Source organism: Malaclemys terrapin, chromosome 2 (assembly GCF_027887155.1).
Source record: "Malaclemys terrapin pileata isolate rMalTer1 chromosome 2, rMalTer1.hap1, whole genome shotgun sequence".
Classification (NCBI taxonomy): Eukaryota; Metazoa; Chordata; order Testudines; family Emydidae; genus Malaclemys; species Malaclemys terrapin.
Window position 1 is genome coordinate 287,661,627 of NC_071506.1, and position 12,800 is coordinate 287,674,426.

Genomic DNA, 12,800 nt, shown 5'->3' on the forward strand with positions numbered 1-12,800 from the left:
AATCCAGTTCAGCACCTTTGCTATCTATCAGTCTTTGTCGTCGTCTTACATGCTCCTGAGACAGAAGCACACGTACAGGCAACCAAGCCCTGCAATTAAGCACTGGCAGCACCGAGGGTGCTGAGCTAGGAGGCACCTGATGAGCCTAGCTACCCAGGGAAAGGAAACACAGGATGCTCCTTTCTCACCTGACCCTTCTGTCCCATTGGCCTCCTCATTCTTCATCTCCTGTTGCTCAAGCTCAGCATCCCCGTTCTCCTCTGGGGTTTTCTTTGGCCGTTGGCGAGCTTTGGCTGCCTCTTTCTTCTTGGCTGCCTTCTTCTTGGCCAGGTCAGAGGGCATGGTTACAGGTCACCGCTCTAGTACAGTTGCAAAAGCAAGAGGAGGAAGAACCCCATTAGAGAGAAGCCAAGGCCTGGCACAGACCCCGGGCTGGGTCCCTTTCCTGGGACTTCCATCCCAATTGACACCCCCTTCACTCTGGCCTAGTCGCAGTTTCCTGGATTACGGGTCCTCCCACCTTAGGGCTCAGAGCGAGGCCATCACCCCCTACTACTCCGAGGTGACCCGCAGCCCCCCGACAAGGGCCAGGGCCCCCAATCGGCGCGGCCGCTCGGCTCCTCACAGCCCGAGACGTAGCCGGCAGATTGCGGGCTGCGAGGGCGCCGCGGCCGCTGGGAAGGGCCCGAGCCCGGCTGCTGGCCGGGCGGAGCGGCGCGGCGCGGCGCCGTGGTGAGGGGCGCCCTGTTGTCCCAGATCTCGCAGAGCAGCAGCCGGGAGGCGCCGGGCCGCCGCTAACCCCCAGCTCCGCCGGGCGGCGGCTGGGCCTCACTCGCCCGGAGGCAGCGGCCGGATGCCGGTAAGGCCCAATCAACCTCCCCCCGGCGCCGCGCGCCTCACCAGCCGCCCGGCTCCTCCGCGCTTTTCCGTCTGTCGCAACAGAACAGCTGCCACCGCGTGCGCACGCTCCGCCCCCTCCGGCCCTGCCGCCAATCGCCACGTGAAACGTCACTTCTCGCCGGGCCTCACGGCACTCTGGGAAATAGAGTCAGAAGAGACTGGCCCAGACGGGCCTCCGATTCCCAGCATGCACCGCGCCGAGCCCCAGGGCCCTTGGGAAATGGAGTCCCTGGCCGCGCGGCTTCTCCCCAATAGACAGCCCAGCATCCGCACCCCCGGCACCTCCGGGCTTCGTAGCTCAGAGCCGGGCGCCTCCGGGCCTGGCGGTTCAGAGCCCGGCGCCTCCGGGCCTGGCGGTTCAGAGCCCGGCGCCTCCGGGCTTGCCGCGTCAGTTATGAAAATAAAAAATATTCTTGAGCGCGGGCACTTGTTTCATTAGTAATTAAGCACTGGTTCCTCCCCCTGGAAAAGTGTCTCATGAACGTAAAACTGATCATTCCTGAATGCTGGTGGGTGTCAGGGCAATGCCTTGGGAAAGGGGAAACACGAACCCAAAATTGGGTCACACACCATGGGGGGGGGGGGGGGGGTAACACATGCCCAGGATGGGGTCATATGGGACAGCAGATTGATACCTCTTGGGTCAGGTACAAGTCTGTATTTGCTTCTTGTCATTGCTTTATTATTATTATTTCCATTAGCTTAGTGCCTACCAGCCCTAGTTATGGACCCAGACCCCCACAGTGCCAGGTGCTGTACATCCGTAAAACAAAAGGCAGTTCCTGCCCCCAAAAGGCTTACAGTAAAAACTTGGAGATGGAACTAGTGTCTTTTCTTGGAGAGGAGGGAGATAGCATCGAGGAGGAAGAAACAGGGGCTGGCAAATTGTGATGGGGCATTTTCCTGCTGAGTGTAGATGTGTCAAGATCCCATTCCCATAATACTCTTCCTTGTCTTTTGTGAGACTTCATGGGGGGCTCTCTCAATCTGCAGGGCAGCCTCAGCTGCTCGCAATAGCAGCCCCCCCACCCCCGACTCCTGTACTAGGCATGATGGCCTGGAACATACAAACTGACGGGATCAGCCCAGTGGTCCATCTCATGCCGACGCGGCCAGCACGGACAGTCTCGGGAGCGGCAGAGCAAGGGGCCCCTGCAGGAGGCAGCGATGGGAGCTATTGCTCCGGGACGGTCCCGGGAGAGAAGCCACCTAAACCTCAGAGATCGGCCCATGGGGCGGGAGTCGCCCCGCCCGCCCCGCTGCGCTGTCACTAGGGCTGTTCTCATGGCCGATCCTCGCCCCGGGTTCGGCTGTCGCAAGGGCGCTGCCTGGGCACGGGGCGGTGGGACCCGGGCGGGGGCTGCGCTGCGGCCAGGCACGAGCCGGACCCAGCGCAGGGCTGCACGAGTGGGCGGGGCACTGCAGCCGCGGGATCGGGCGGGCGATGGGGCGTGGCTACAAAGCCTGGGGAGGGAGCGGCGGCTCTGGGGATGAGACGTGCGCATGCGCGCCGAACCATAGAGCGCGGAGGAGTGGACAGGGTTCGGCGTGCAGAGGGGCAAGCGAGAGACCATAGAGCGAGGAAGAGGAAGGCGCCGGGGGACGGAGCGGGACTGGCATGAGGCGGCTGAGCTGGCAGCTGTCGGAGCGCTGGCCGGACACGAGCAATGCCAGCCTGACCCAGCCCCCAGGGCTGCTGCCGCCTGGCCGACACAGCGCCCGTGTGAGGCGAGTCCGGCAGGGAGCGGCGCCGGGCCTGGGCTCCTGCGCGGAGAGCGTCTGACAGGTACCGGCGAGCGGCCCAGCGGGGCAAGTCCTACGCAGGCGGGAGGCCAGGCGCTGGGCCGGGGCCACGCAGAGCGTTCCCGAGCCCCTCGCTTCCCATCCTTCGCCGGAGCAGGGCGGCCCCATCGTGTCCGTGAGACTGGGCCTCCTCCAGCCCCCCTCCCTCGGGGCAGAACCGGGAACGTTTCTCTAGGGCCAGGGCTGCATATCGCCCAGGCCTCAGCAGGACCCAATTCCTCCTCACACGGCGTCTTGCCGAGGGGATTCAGCCCTGCCTGGGAGGAGCTCTAGGGGAAAAAAGGAGAACGCTTTCTCCGGGCCCTAGTCCACCTTTTGCCTCTCTGATGAAGCTACCAGCTAAGGTCTGGGTGCTGATGCTCGTTATGTTGAACACATTTGTTCAATAAGAGTTGCACTGGAATATAGGCTTTAGGGGTAGAAAGCCCAATATCCTCACCCAGCCAGTCCCCTGAGCCTGGGGCTGCACTGGAACTTGTACCTTAAGGGGAAAATCCCCTGTAGCCCATGTCCCTCCACTACCTCTGCTAAGGTCCTCCTCTTTTCCTACTGCAGGAAGTACTGGCCAATCTCCCTGGCATTGTCTCAGAAGTGGAGCCTCTGACCTCTCTCCTAGCAGGGGGTGAATGGTAATCAAAGCCCTGGCTGGGATGATTTAGCTGGGAATTGGTCCTGCTTTGAGCAGGGGGTTGGACTAGATGACCTCTTGAGGTCCCTTCCAACTCTGATATTCTATGATTCTATGGAGTTCAGGGTATCCTAACCTTAATCTGAGTCTGCACAGTTGTCACTGAGGCAGATTCAATCCTGCAGTTCTGGCTGTTCAGTTTCCCTCTCTTTAGGTAGCCTGGATGGGACCATCAAAAGTGCAGCAGCTGGGAACCAAGAAACAAGCAGGTGGGACAGGCTCTTGTGCTGTTAGCCTGAGTCATCACTGAGATACTGTCCATCAGCTGCAAAGGGTCAGTGTTTCATGTTGCCAGATGTTATTCCAGGGGACCTGAGCATTGGTTTCTTTCTCCCTCTGCTCTTAAGGCTGCTGTACTTGGAAGTTCAGGAAACTTTCTGATTCCATCCCATGTGAGAAGTGTTTGTATCTTGAAGTCCCTGGAGTTGACTGGATTCACAGATCTCAGGGCTGGAGCCCTCTCTGCCTCACCTGTCAAGGAGCTGGGAATGACTCGCCACATCTCCAGGCATGGACGCTACCTGGGGCTCATTTAATTCTCTTTTCAACATGAGCCATATTGCCAAATTCTCTGAATTTTATGGTTTATCTCTGACACTGTTACACACCCATGACTGGGCTAGATCTGTGGCCTACTACTGCCTTTAAGTGGGAAATCGTGCCTCTCATGCTCCTGGATCACTGTTTTCTAGCTCTTTCAGGTTCTGGTGCATTTCTAGATCTCCCTTTGTTCAGATTTTTTGTGATTCTAGATACTTCCTTGTTGAAGACTCTGCATATTGTTTCATGATAGCTCTGCCATGCGTCTGGCTACTCTCCTTGCCTTCCTGCGGCCTGCTCTGCCACTCATCCTGGGCCTCTCCTTGGGATGCAGTCTAAGTCTGCTGCGTGTCTCCTGGATCCAGAGTGATGGGGAGGATAGTTGCATGGACACAGGGGTAAATAATGGGCTGTTTGCTGGGAAAATGCAGCAGGACTCCGTTGCTGGAGGAAGGTCAAGCCAGAATGATGAGGACTTCAAACCCAGGATTGTTCCCTACTACCGAGACCCCAACAAGCCTTACAAGAAAGTGCTCAGGTAAGAAACGGTCCTTTTGAGCAAGTCATTGTGAGGTGAAGGTGACCGCCTATGTCTAACATGTGGGTCCCATCAGCTCTTGCAGTCTGATCCTGGTTAGCCCCTGTTAGTTGGTTGAAACTATAATTAAATATGGTATAATATTTACTGGAAGATTATGATGTGACAGGGTATAACCAACACAGTTTCTCCAAAAGAAAATTGTCTCCCACTAGTATATTAGAATTCTTTGAACATGGAAAAATAGCAGATAAAGAGAAGCGGTTGACAACTTATTTGAACTTTCAAAATGGCTTTGATAAGATGTCTCTCAAAATGCTACTAAATAAATTAAATAGTCCAGGGGTGAGAGGCAAAGCCTTCTCATGGATCAAACACTGGCTAGGAGAAAGAAAACAAAGGAGAAGGAATAAGTAGTCAATATTCACCATGACAGAAAGCTAATAGCCAGGGCCTCAAGGTTTCCCTGGACTGTTTCATACTAAGCCTGTAAGGAGGCCTGTCCCACAACCTTTGTGAGTTCACCCTTCTTGGAGGGCTAGGACTCTCAGCACTCCCTCCTGGAATCCCCCAATAAATGCCACAGTAAAAGTGTAAGCTTAAACCCCCTTCTACCCTCCTTAGGCTTGATCTTTTATTCCTCTCTTAGTCGTCAATTGAATGTCTGCTAGGGCTGTTTCCATTCCCTAATCCCGGGGAGCAACTGCAGAGTTCCTACCTCTCTCCCTGCAGCCCCCTTCATCTTCTTATGCTTTATAGTGAAGCGGACTCATCTACTGAGTATAACCATCACCTACTATATTCCCCATACATCCATGCCACTACACTCTCTTACCTTGCTGAGTATCCTTAAAAAATGTAGTGGAGCTTTTTTAATGTTGCCTCAGTTTCCTGAAACACTCACTAAGCCCCTCATACTAAATTCAGCTGTCACCCCTTCTGCCACAGACTTCCTCTGTTTATACTGACCCCAGTTCCTCTCCCAGTTAGGATACATCAGTTGTCGTGACTGGCCCACCCTGCAGGTGTGGCCAGGCACTTTTTAATTGAGCTCCCAAGCTCCAGTTTTAACCCTTTTCATTACAGTGTTGGGTAGACACGCCACCATAGGGATGAGCAGTAAGGTACCAAAATTTGCAGATGACATCGTTATTTTTATTAGTCACTTTTGAGCAAGTCATTGTGAGGTGAAGTTGACCGCCTATGTCTAACATGTGGGTCCCATCAGCTCTTACGGGCTAAACAGGGTCAGACTGGGCTAGTTGGTTGAAACTATAATTAAATATAGTATAATAAAATGGCTGGAAGATTATGATGTGACAGTGTATAGCCAGCACAATTTCTCCAAAGGAAAATTGTCTTTTCAGAGCAGACCATGAAAAACTTCAGAGAGCCTGTATCAAGCTAGATGAATGGGCAACATAATGGCAAATTGAATTCAATGTTGCTAACTGCAAAGCACTACACTTTGGAGGGGAAAAAATAATCTACTCATAACTTACACAGTTCAAAATCAATTCAGGAAAGTAACCTGGTGTCATTACAGAGATGGAGATCTCTGCTCAGTCTGCAGGTGCAGTCACAAAAAGCAAACAAGATGTTCAGTTACATCAGGAATGGAATGGAGAATAGTAAAAAATTAATGCATTTCTATAAATCAGTGATATGGCCTCATCTGGGTACTGTGTGCAGCACATTGTAGAATAGAGGGGGTTCAGAGAAGGAAGACCAGAATGATCATCAACGACTTAGATATTGGCATAGAAAGTACGCTTATTAAGTTTGCGGATGATACCAAACTGGGAGGGATTGCAACTACTTTGGAGGACAGGGTCATAATTCAAAATGATCTGGACAAATTGGAGAAATGGTCTGAGTTAAACAGGATGAAGTTTAACAAAGACAAATGCAAAGTGCTCCACTTAGGAAGGAAAAATCAATTTCACACATACAGAATGGGAAAAGACTGTCTAGGAAGGAGTACGGCAGAAAGGGATCTAGGGGTTATAGTGGACCACAAGCTAAATATGAGTCAACAGTGTGATGCTGTTGCAAAAAAAGCAAACATGATTCTGGGATGCATTAACAGGTGTGTTGTGAGCAAGACACGAGAAGTCATTCTTCCGCTCTACTCTGCTCTGGTTAGGCCTCAGCTGGAGTATTGTGTCCAGTTCTGGGCGCCGCATTTTAAAAAAGATGTGGAGAAATTGGAAAGGGTCCAAAGAAGAGCAACAAGAATGATTAAAGGTCTTGAGAACATGACCTATGAAGGAAGGCTGAAAGAATTGGGTTTGTTTAGTTTGGAAAAGAGAAGACTGAGAGGGGACATGATAGCAGTTTTCAGGTATATAAAAGGGTGTCATAAGGAGGAGGGAGAGAACTTGTTCACCTTAGCCTCTAAGGATAGAACCAGAAACAATGGGTTTAAACTGCAGCAAAGGAGGTCTAGGTTGGACATTAGGAAAAAGTTCCTAACTGTCAGGGTGATTAAACACTGGAACAAATTGCCTAGGGAGGTTGTGGAATCTCCGTCTCTGGAGATATTTAAGAGTAGGTTAGATAAATGTCTATTAGGGATGGTCTAGGCAGTATTTGGTCCTGCCATGCGGGCAGGGGACTGGACTCGATGACCTCTCGAGGTCCCTTCCAGTCCTATAATCTATGAATCTATGAATTAGGTGATGGGGGCGGGGGGGATCTTCTCCTATGAAATGGCTGAAAAGTTGGGACTGTTACCTCATAAAGGAGACAAGTGGGGACATGATTAAAGTATATAAAATGATGAGGGGTCTCAAGCAAGATCAGCAACTTCTGTTCTCCCTGTCTCAAAACACAAGAAAAAAGGGGACATTAAATTAAAAGGTGGGAAATTCCAAACTAATCAAAGGAAATGCTTTTCACTCAATGCCACAGGATGTCAATGAGGCCAAACTTCTTATAGTGCTAACATAAATTTTGGAAGAACTATTTAACCTCATGCTTCAGGGTTTAAACCAGTCAAACTACTAGTGATTAAAAGGCTACTTGCAGCTTCCTCTGAAACCTGTGGTGCTGGCCATCATCAGAGACAGGATAGTGGACCAGATGGACCTTGGGTCTGATCCAGTCTGGCAATTTCTATGTTCCTAGTACTTGAATAGGAAACAGAGGCTGCAGGGAGTGGGGGGGTGGGTTGGTAGTGAGTGCACTCTCCATTTAGTGAGTGCTGATCCCAATGCTATCATGTGGCACTAAGGGGTGCTATACTGCTGGGTGGGTAGATCTCTCGGGGTCAGTTTCCCCTCTAAGTCAGTGCTGCCAGACTGATATCTTTCAGGTATGATATAAAAGCAAGATCTTGATCATTTGTGGTCATTAAAGATCCTGTGGCACTTTTTCAGGAATCAAGATGTGATCGCCAGGGTATCCAAGGATCTCTCATATATTTACATTTTGCCCCCTTGAACCCCCCCCCCCACACACACAATTTCTATTGACTGCAATAGTTAGCTTCACTTCTTGCCCTAAACTGTTGTTCAGCATTGCTGTGTGGCTGTTAAACCACTGCTACATCCCAGCCCAGAGGGGGCAGTCTTTCATTAGTGGGTGATGCCATCTCTCTGCATAGCTGAATACAAGCGTTAGGATGCTAACTAGCCTTGGTTTCTGTGAAGTAGGAAGGTGCCTTAAAAATGTGAGATCGTTAGTAATGTGTCCAGCTGAGCCCTAAGTCAGAGCTTTTAAAGGAATCGGATTACTTGAAACATCAGTTGTGGGTATGGGTGCCCCCTCTGCCTCTGATGCGAGTATAGGGATAGATCTGTTTCATTCCCTTCTCCCAGCTGCTTGTGTTGTAACCATGGCTTTTCCCTGCAGGACTCGCTATATCCAGACAGAGCTGGGCTTCCATGAACGGCTCTTTGTGGCTGTGCTCACCTCCAAGGCAACCATGAACACACTGGCTGTAGCAGTGAACAAGACAGTGGCCCATCACTTCCCACACCTGCTGTACTTTACAGGGTTGCGTAGCGCCAAGGTGCCTCATGGTATGGCGCTGGTGTCACATGGGGACGAACGCCCAGTCTGGCTGATGTATGAGACCATGCGCTACATCCATCAGCACTTTGGGGGTGACTATGACTGGTTCTATGTCATGCAGGATGACACCTATGCCCAGGCTGAGCAGATCAAGACCCTAGTGACGCACCTAAGCATTAATCAGGATGTTTACCTGGGACGGGCTGAGGAGTTCATTGGGGGGGATGAACAGGCCCGCTACTGCCATGGTGGCTTTGGCTACTTGGTTTCCCGGAGCCTGCTGCTCAAGTTGCATCGGCATCTGGACAGCTGCCGTAATGAGATTCTCAGTGTGCGCCCGGATGAGTGGCTGGGACGCTGCATCATCGACTTCCTGGGCATCAGCTGCGTCTCCCAGCACCAGGTATTGTCCTTCCAGGGGCTAGGGCACAGCTTCAACCCAATAGACTCCACACCCTCACGTGCCTGTGCTATAGAGCAAAGGGGTGAGTGCCTCCAAATCTATGCTGTGAAGTACTGGGCAGAAAGGAGGTGTGGGGTAGCAGCATGGGACAAGAGACCAGTCTTCACCCTCAGCACTTGGGAGGTGGAGCTAGACTGACATTTGAGAGAACAGATTTAGTCAGATTTCATCTATTTCACAATTTTTCAAGGAAGTGGGAGGCAGCCTAGGATAGAAAGAACAAGGAGATCTGGATTCTCCTCTGATATATGAAGTGAGGAGTGGAGGGTGAAACCCACTCCCATGCCCAAGTGTTTCTCTCTGGGTCTCACCACCCTCGGAATGAGTGGGTGGGGGAGGGAGGACCCAGTGTGAGTGTCAGGGTTCCTAACTAGTCTCATCCATTTCAGGGCCAGCATTACCGCTCCTATGAACTGGCCAAAAATGCGGACCTAGAGAAGGAGGAGGGTGAGGACTTCCAGGCAGCACTCACTGTGCACCCTGTCTCTGAGGGGACCCTCATGTACCGATTGCACAAGCATTTCAGCAGGATCCAGCTGGACAGAGCCTACCAGGAGATCCAGCAACTCCAGGTATCTGAGTGGGGGAATACCGACAGGGAACCTGAGGCAGAGATGGAGTGTGAGGTCAGACAGGATCTCTTTTTTCCAGGGTTTGTGGGGGAACAGAGAATCTCTGACAGCTAGGCAGTGGCAGATTCCTCTATGGAAATACCACACCCTCCTCATGCAGGGGCTATCAGAATCACTACTGTCCTGCACCACCAAGGATTCAGGAAGCTCTAGATAGGGAGGCGGGATCAGGCCATTTGCCCCTCTGGGGTGAAGAGACGGGCAGGAAGCGGGACCAGACCACTTGCCTCTCTAGGAGAAGACCATCTTCAGACACTGACTCACCAACCTAGTGAGGAGGACTTTAAATTAGATTCAAAGGGGACAGTTGACAAAAGCCCACAAGCAGGTATTAAAAAAAGAAAAAAAAAAAGTGACTTTAAAAGAGGGCTAGATGTTGGGAGTGGGGGATGAAAATTACAATAGGGTCATAGGAACAACAAGAGGGAAAACAGTGAAGGAATCTGCTCAACATTATAGATGTCTATACACAAAATCAAGGAGTATGGAGAGTAAACAGGAAGAACTGGATGTAATAGTACACTAGCTAAATCATGACTTAATTGGCATCAGACTTGGTGGGATAAATCTCATGACTGGAATATTGGTATAGAGGTTATAGCTTGTTCAGGATGGAAAGATGGGGAGAAAGGGAGGAAATGTTGCATTACACATCGAGAATACATACACTTGTTCTGAGTCCACAAGGAGGTAAGAGGCAGATAAGTTGAAAGCGTCTGGGTGAAGATAAAAGGGAAACAAAACAGGGGCAATGTCATGGTAGGATTTGAGTTAGAAAAATCAAATGGAAGAGTACAAAATGGGGAATAACTGACTAGGTGGTAGGATTGCTGAAAAGTATCTGGGGGTTATAGTGGATTATAAATTCAATATGAGCCAATAATGGGATGCAGTTGTGAAAAGGCTAATATTCTGGGATGTAGTAATAGGAGTGTCATGTGTAACACATGGGGAGATATTTGTCCCGCTCTACTTGGCACTGGTGAGGCCTCGGCTGGAGTACTGTGCCCAGTGTTGGGTGCCACACTTTAGGAAAGATGTGAACAAATTAGAGCTCAGAGAAGAGCAATAAAAAGGATAAAATATTTAGAAAACCTGAGGAAAGATTAAACTGGGCATGTTTACTCTTGAGAAAAGAAGGGAGGGAGGGACCTGATGATAGTCTTCAAATATATTAAGGGTTGTTATAAAGAGCATGGGGATCAATTGTTCTCCATGTCCACTGAAGGTAGGACAAGAAGTAATGGGCTTAATATCTGCAGCAAGGGAGATTTAGGTTAGATATTAGAAAAAGCTTTCTGATTGTAAGGGTAGTTAAGCTCTGGAACAGGCTTCCAAGGAAGGTGGTGGAATCCCTGTCATTGGACTTATTTAAGAACAAGTTGGACAAACGCCTGTCGGGGATTGTCTAGGGGTATACTTCGTCCTGCCTCAGTGTGGGGGGCTGGACTAGGTGACTTCTCAAGGTCCTTTCCGGCCCTATACCTATGATTCTATAAATAGGAGTGTACTTTCTTCACAGATGCAGATCAGGAACCTGACATCGCTGACACCAGCCCGCGAGGGTGGGCTGACATGGCCCATAGGCATCAATGCTCCCTTTGTCCCCAAATCCCGCTTCGAGGTGATCAGCTGGGACTACTTCACAGAGCAGCACCTCTTCTCCTGCCCCGATGGCTCCCCCAAATGTGAGCTGGCTGGAGCCAGCAAGGCCGATGTTAGTGACATCATCGAGGCAGCGCTACAGCAGCTCAACAGCCGCTACCAGCCTCAGCTTCGTTTCTACAAGCAACAATTGCTGAATGGCTACCGGCGCTTTGACCCCACACGGGGCATGGAGTACGTGCTGGACCTCTTGCTGGAGGCTGTAACCCAGAAGGGCCACAGCCATGTTCTGGCTAAGCGGGTGAGTCTAGTGCGACCCCTCAGCAAGGTGGAGATCATCCCCATGCCCTATGTGACAGAGGCTACACGCGTGCAGCTGGTGCTGCCCCTGACCGTGCAGGAGCTGGACTTTGTCAGCAACTTCCTAGACATGTTTGCCATGAACACGCTGGATACACATGACAACGCCCTGCTAACCCTGCTCTTCATCTACCAGCCTTATGATGCTCAGCGGGTCAGCCAGCTGGATGTCTTTGCTGGGGTCAAAGCTATGGTGGGAGAGCTTGAAAAACGCTATGCAGAGGTGAAAATCCCCTGGATCAGCGTCAAAACCGAGGTGCCATCCCAGGTGAAGCTCATGGACATAGTGTCGAAGAAGCATCCTGTGGACACCCTCTTCTTCTTGGCCAGCGTTTGGACAGAGGTTAACACGGAGTTCCTGAATCGCTGCCGCATGAACACCATCAGCAACTGGCAGGTCTTCTTTCCAATGCACTTCCAGGAGTTCAACCCAGTGCTGATGTACCATGGCGAGCAGGCCGCCTCCTCCAGCACCGACTTCCTGAGGGATGGGCACTTTGACCGTCATGCCTTTGCTGAGGCTTGCTTCTACAACTCTGACTACATGGCAGCACGCACCAAGCTGGCAGCTGACATTTTGGACCGGGATGAAGTGCTGGAGAGCATGGAAGTATTTGATGTCTTCCTTCGCTACTCCGGCCTGCACCTGTTCCGGGCTGTGGAGCCAGGGCTGGTGCAGAAATATATGCTGAGGAGCTGTAACCCCCGGCTGAGTGAGGAACTGTATCACCGCTGTGTACTCAGTAACCTGGAAGGGCTCTCCTCCCGCTCGCACCTGGCCATGGCCCTCTTTGAGCAGGAACAGGCCAACAGCACCTGAAGGACCAGAAGCTGCCAGTGGTTCCCCAGCACCTTAATACTTGCACCTTCCACCCTCCTTCCCAGCCCCAGTCCTGCCTTGGGAAAAATGGGTGCGTGAGGCCAAGGGGCGGGCAGGGCAATTGGAAAATTTGGTTTAATAGGAAAAGTGATTAAAGTTTTTCCCATGCAAATTAACTTTGTTGCTCACAAATTATCACAAGTCTCTTCTCATTCACAACTATGGTACAGTGACACTCCCACAGAGTGGGTTGTGGGCATGAGGGGAATGGAACTATAAGATTACGGCCAGTCTATACTTAGCCACATAAAGCTCACCCAAAGCGCTGTACCACGGGAGTAAATAAGAGACCTGAATCAGAATAAGAATGCCTTGACTGCATATTAATGTATGCACTGTCCCCATTCTCTCTGACACACGTGGATTCCCTGATG

The 12,800-nt window shown here is 51.2% G+C and overlaps 2 protein-coding genes across 5 annotated transcripts in view; one reads left to right on the forward strand and one right to left on the reverse strand.

The window, feature by feature from the left end:
- The window catches only part of ABCF2 (ATP binding cassette subfamily F member 2), a 38,212-nt gene extending 37,209 nt beyond the window's left edge, over nt 1-1,003 (reverse strand). Inside the window, exons 1-2 of the mRNA XM_054016998.1 lie at nt 901-1,003; nt 189-359 (exon numbers count right to left, since the gene is read on the reverse strand). Coding sequence (XP_053872973.1) covers nt 189-342 — 154 coding nt within the window. The 5' untranslated portion in view covers nt 343-359; nt 901-1,003. The remainder of the gene's footprint in view (nt 1-188; nt 360-900) is intronic.
- A 1,476-nt stretch (nt 1,004-2,479) lies between these two features.
- Nucleotides 2,480-12,542, forward strand: CHPF2 (chondroitin polymerizing factor 2). Of its 4 annotated transcripts, XM_054017001.1 has the most exons (6): nt 2,480-2,686; nt 3,546-3,600; nt 3,739-4,469; nt 8,325-8,889; nt 9,339-9,521; nt 11,104-12,542. In XM_054017001.1, the coding sequence occupies exons 3-6, from the start codon at nt 4,192-4,194 to the stop codon at nt 12,364-12,366; spliced, it is 2,289 nt and encodes a 762-aa protein (XP_053872976.1). In that variant the 5' UTR covers nt 2,480-2,686; nt 3,546-3,600; nt 3,739-4,191; the 3' UTR covers nt 12,367-12,542. The 4 variants fall into 4 exon arrangements, with proteins under 4 accessions (XP_053872976.1, XP_053872975.1, XP_053872974.1 ...); XM_054017000.1 differs by having other exon boundaries at nt 3,531-4,469; XM_054016999.1 differs by having other exon boundaries at nt 3,546-4,469.
- Nucleotides 12,543-12,800: the final 258 nt, after the last annotated feature.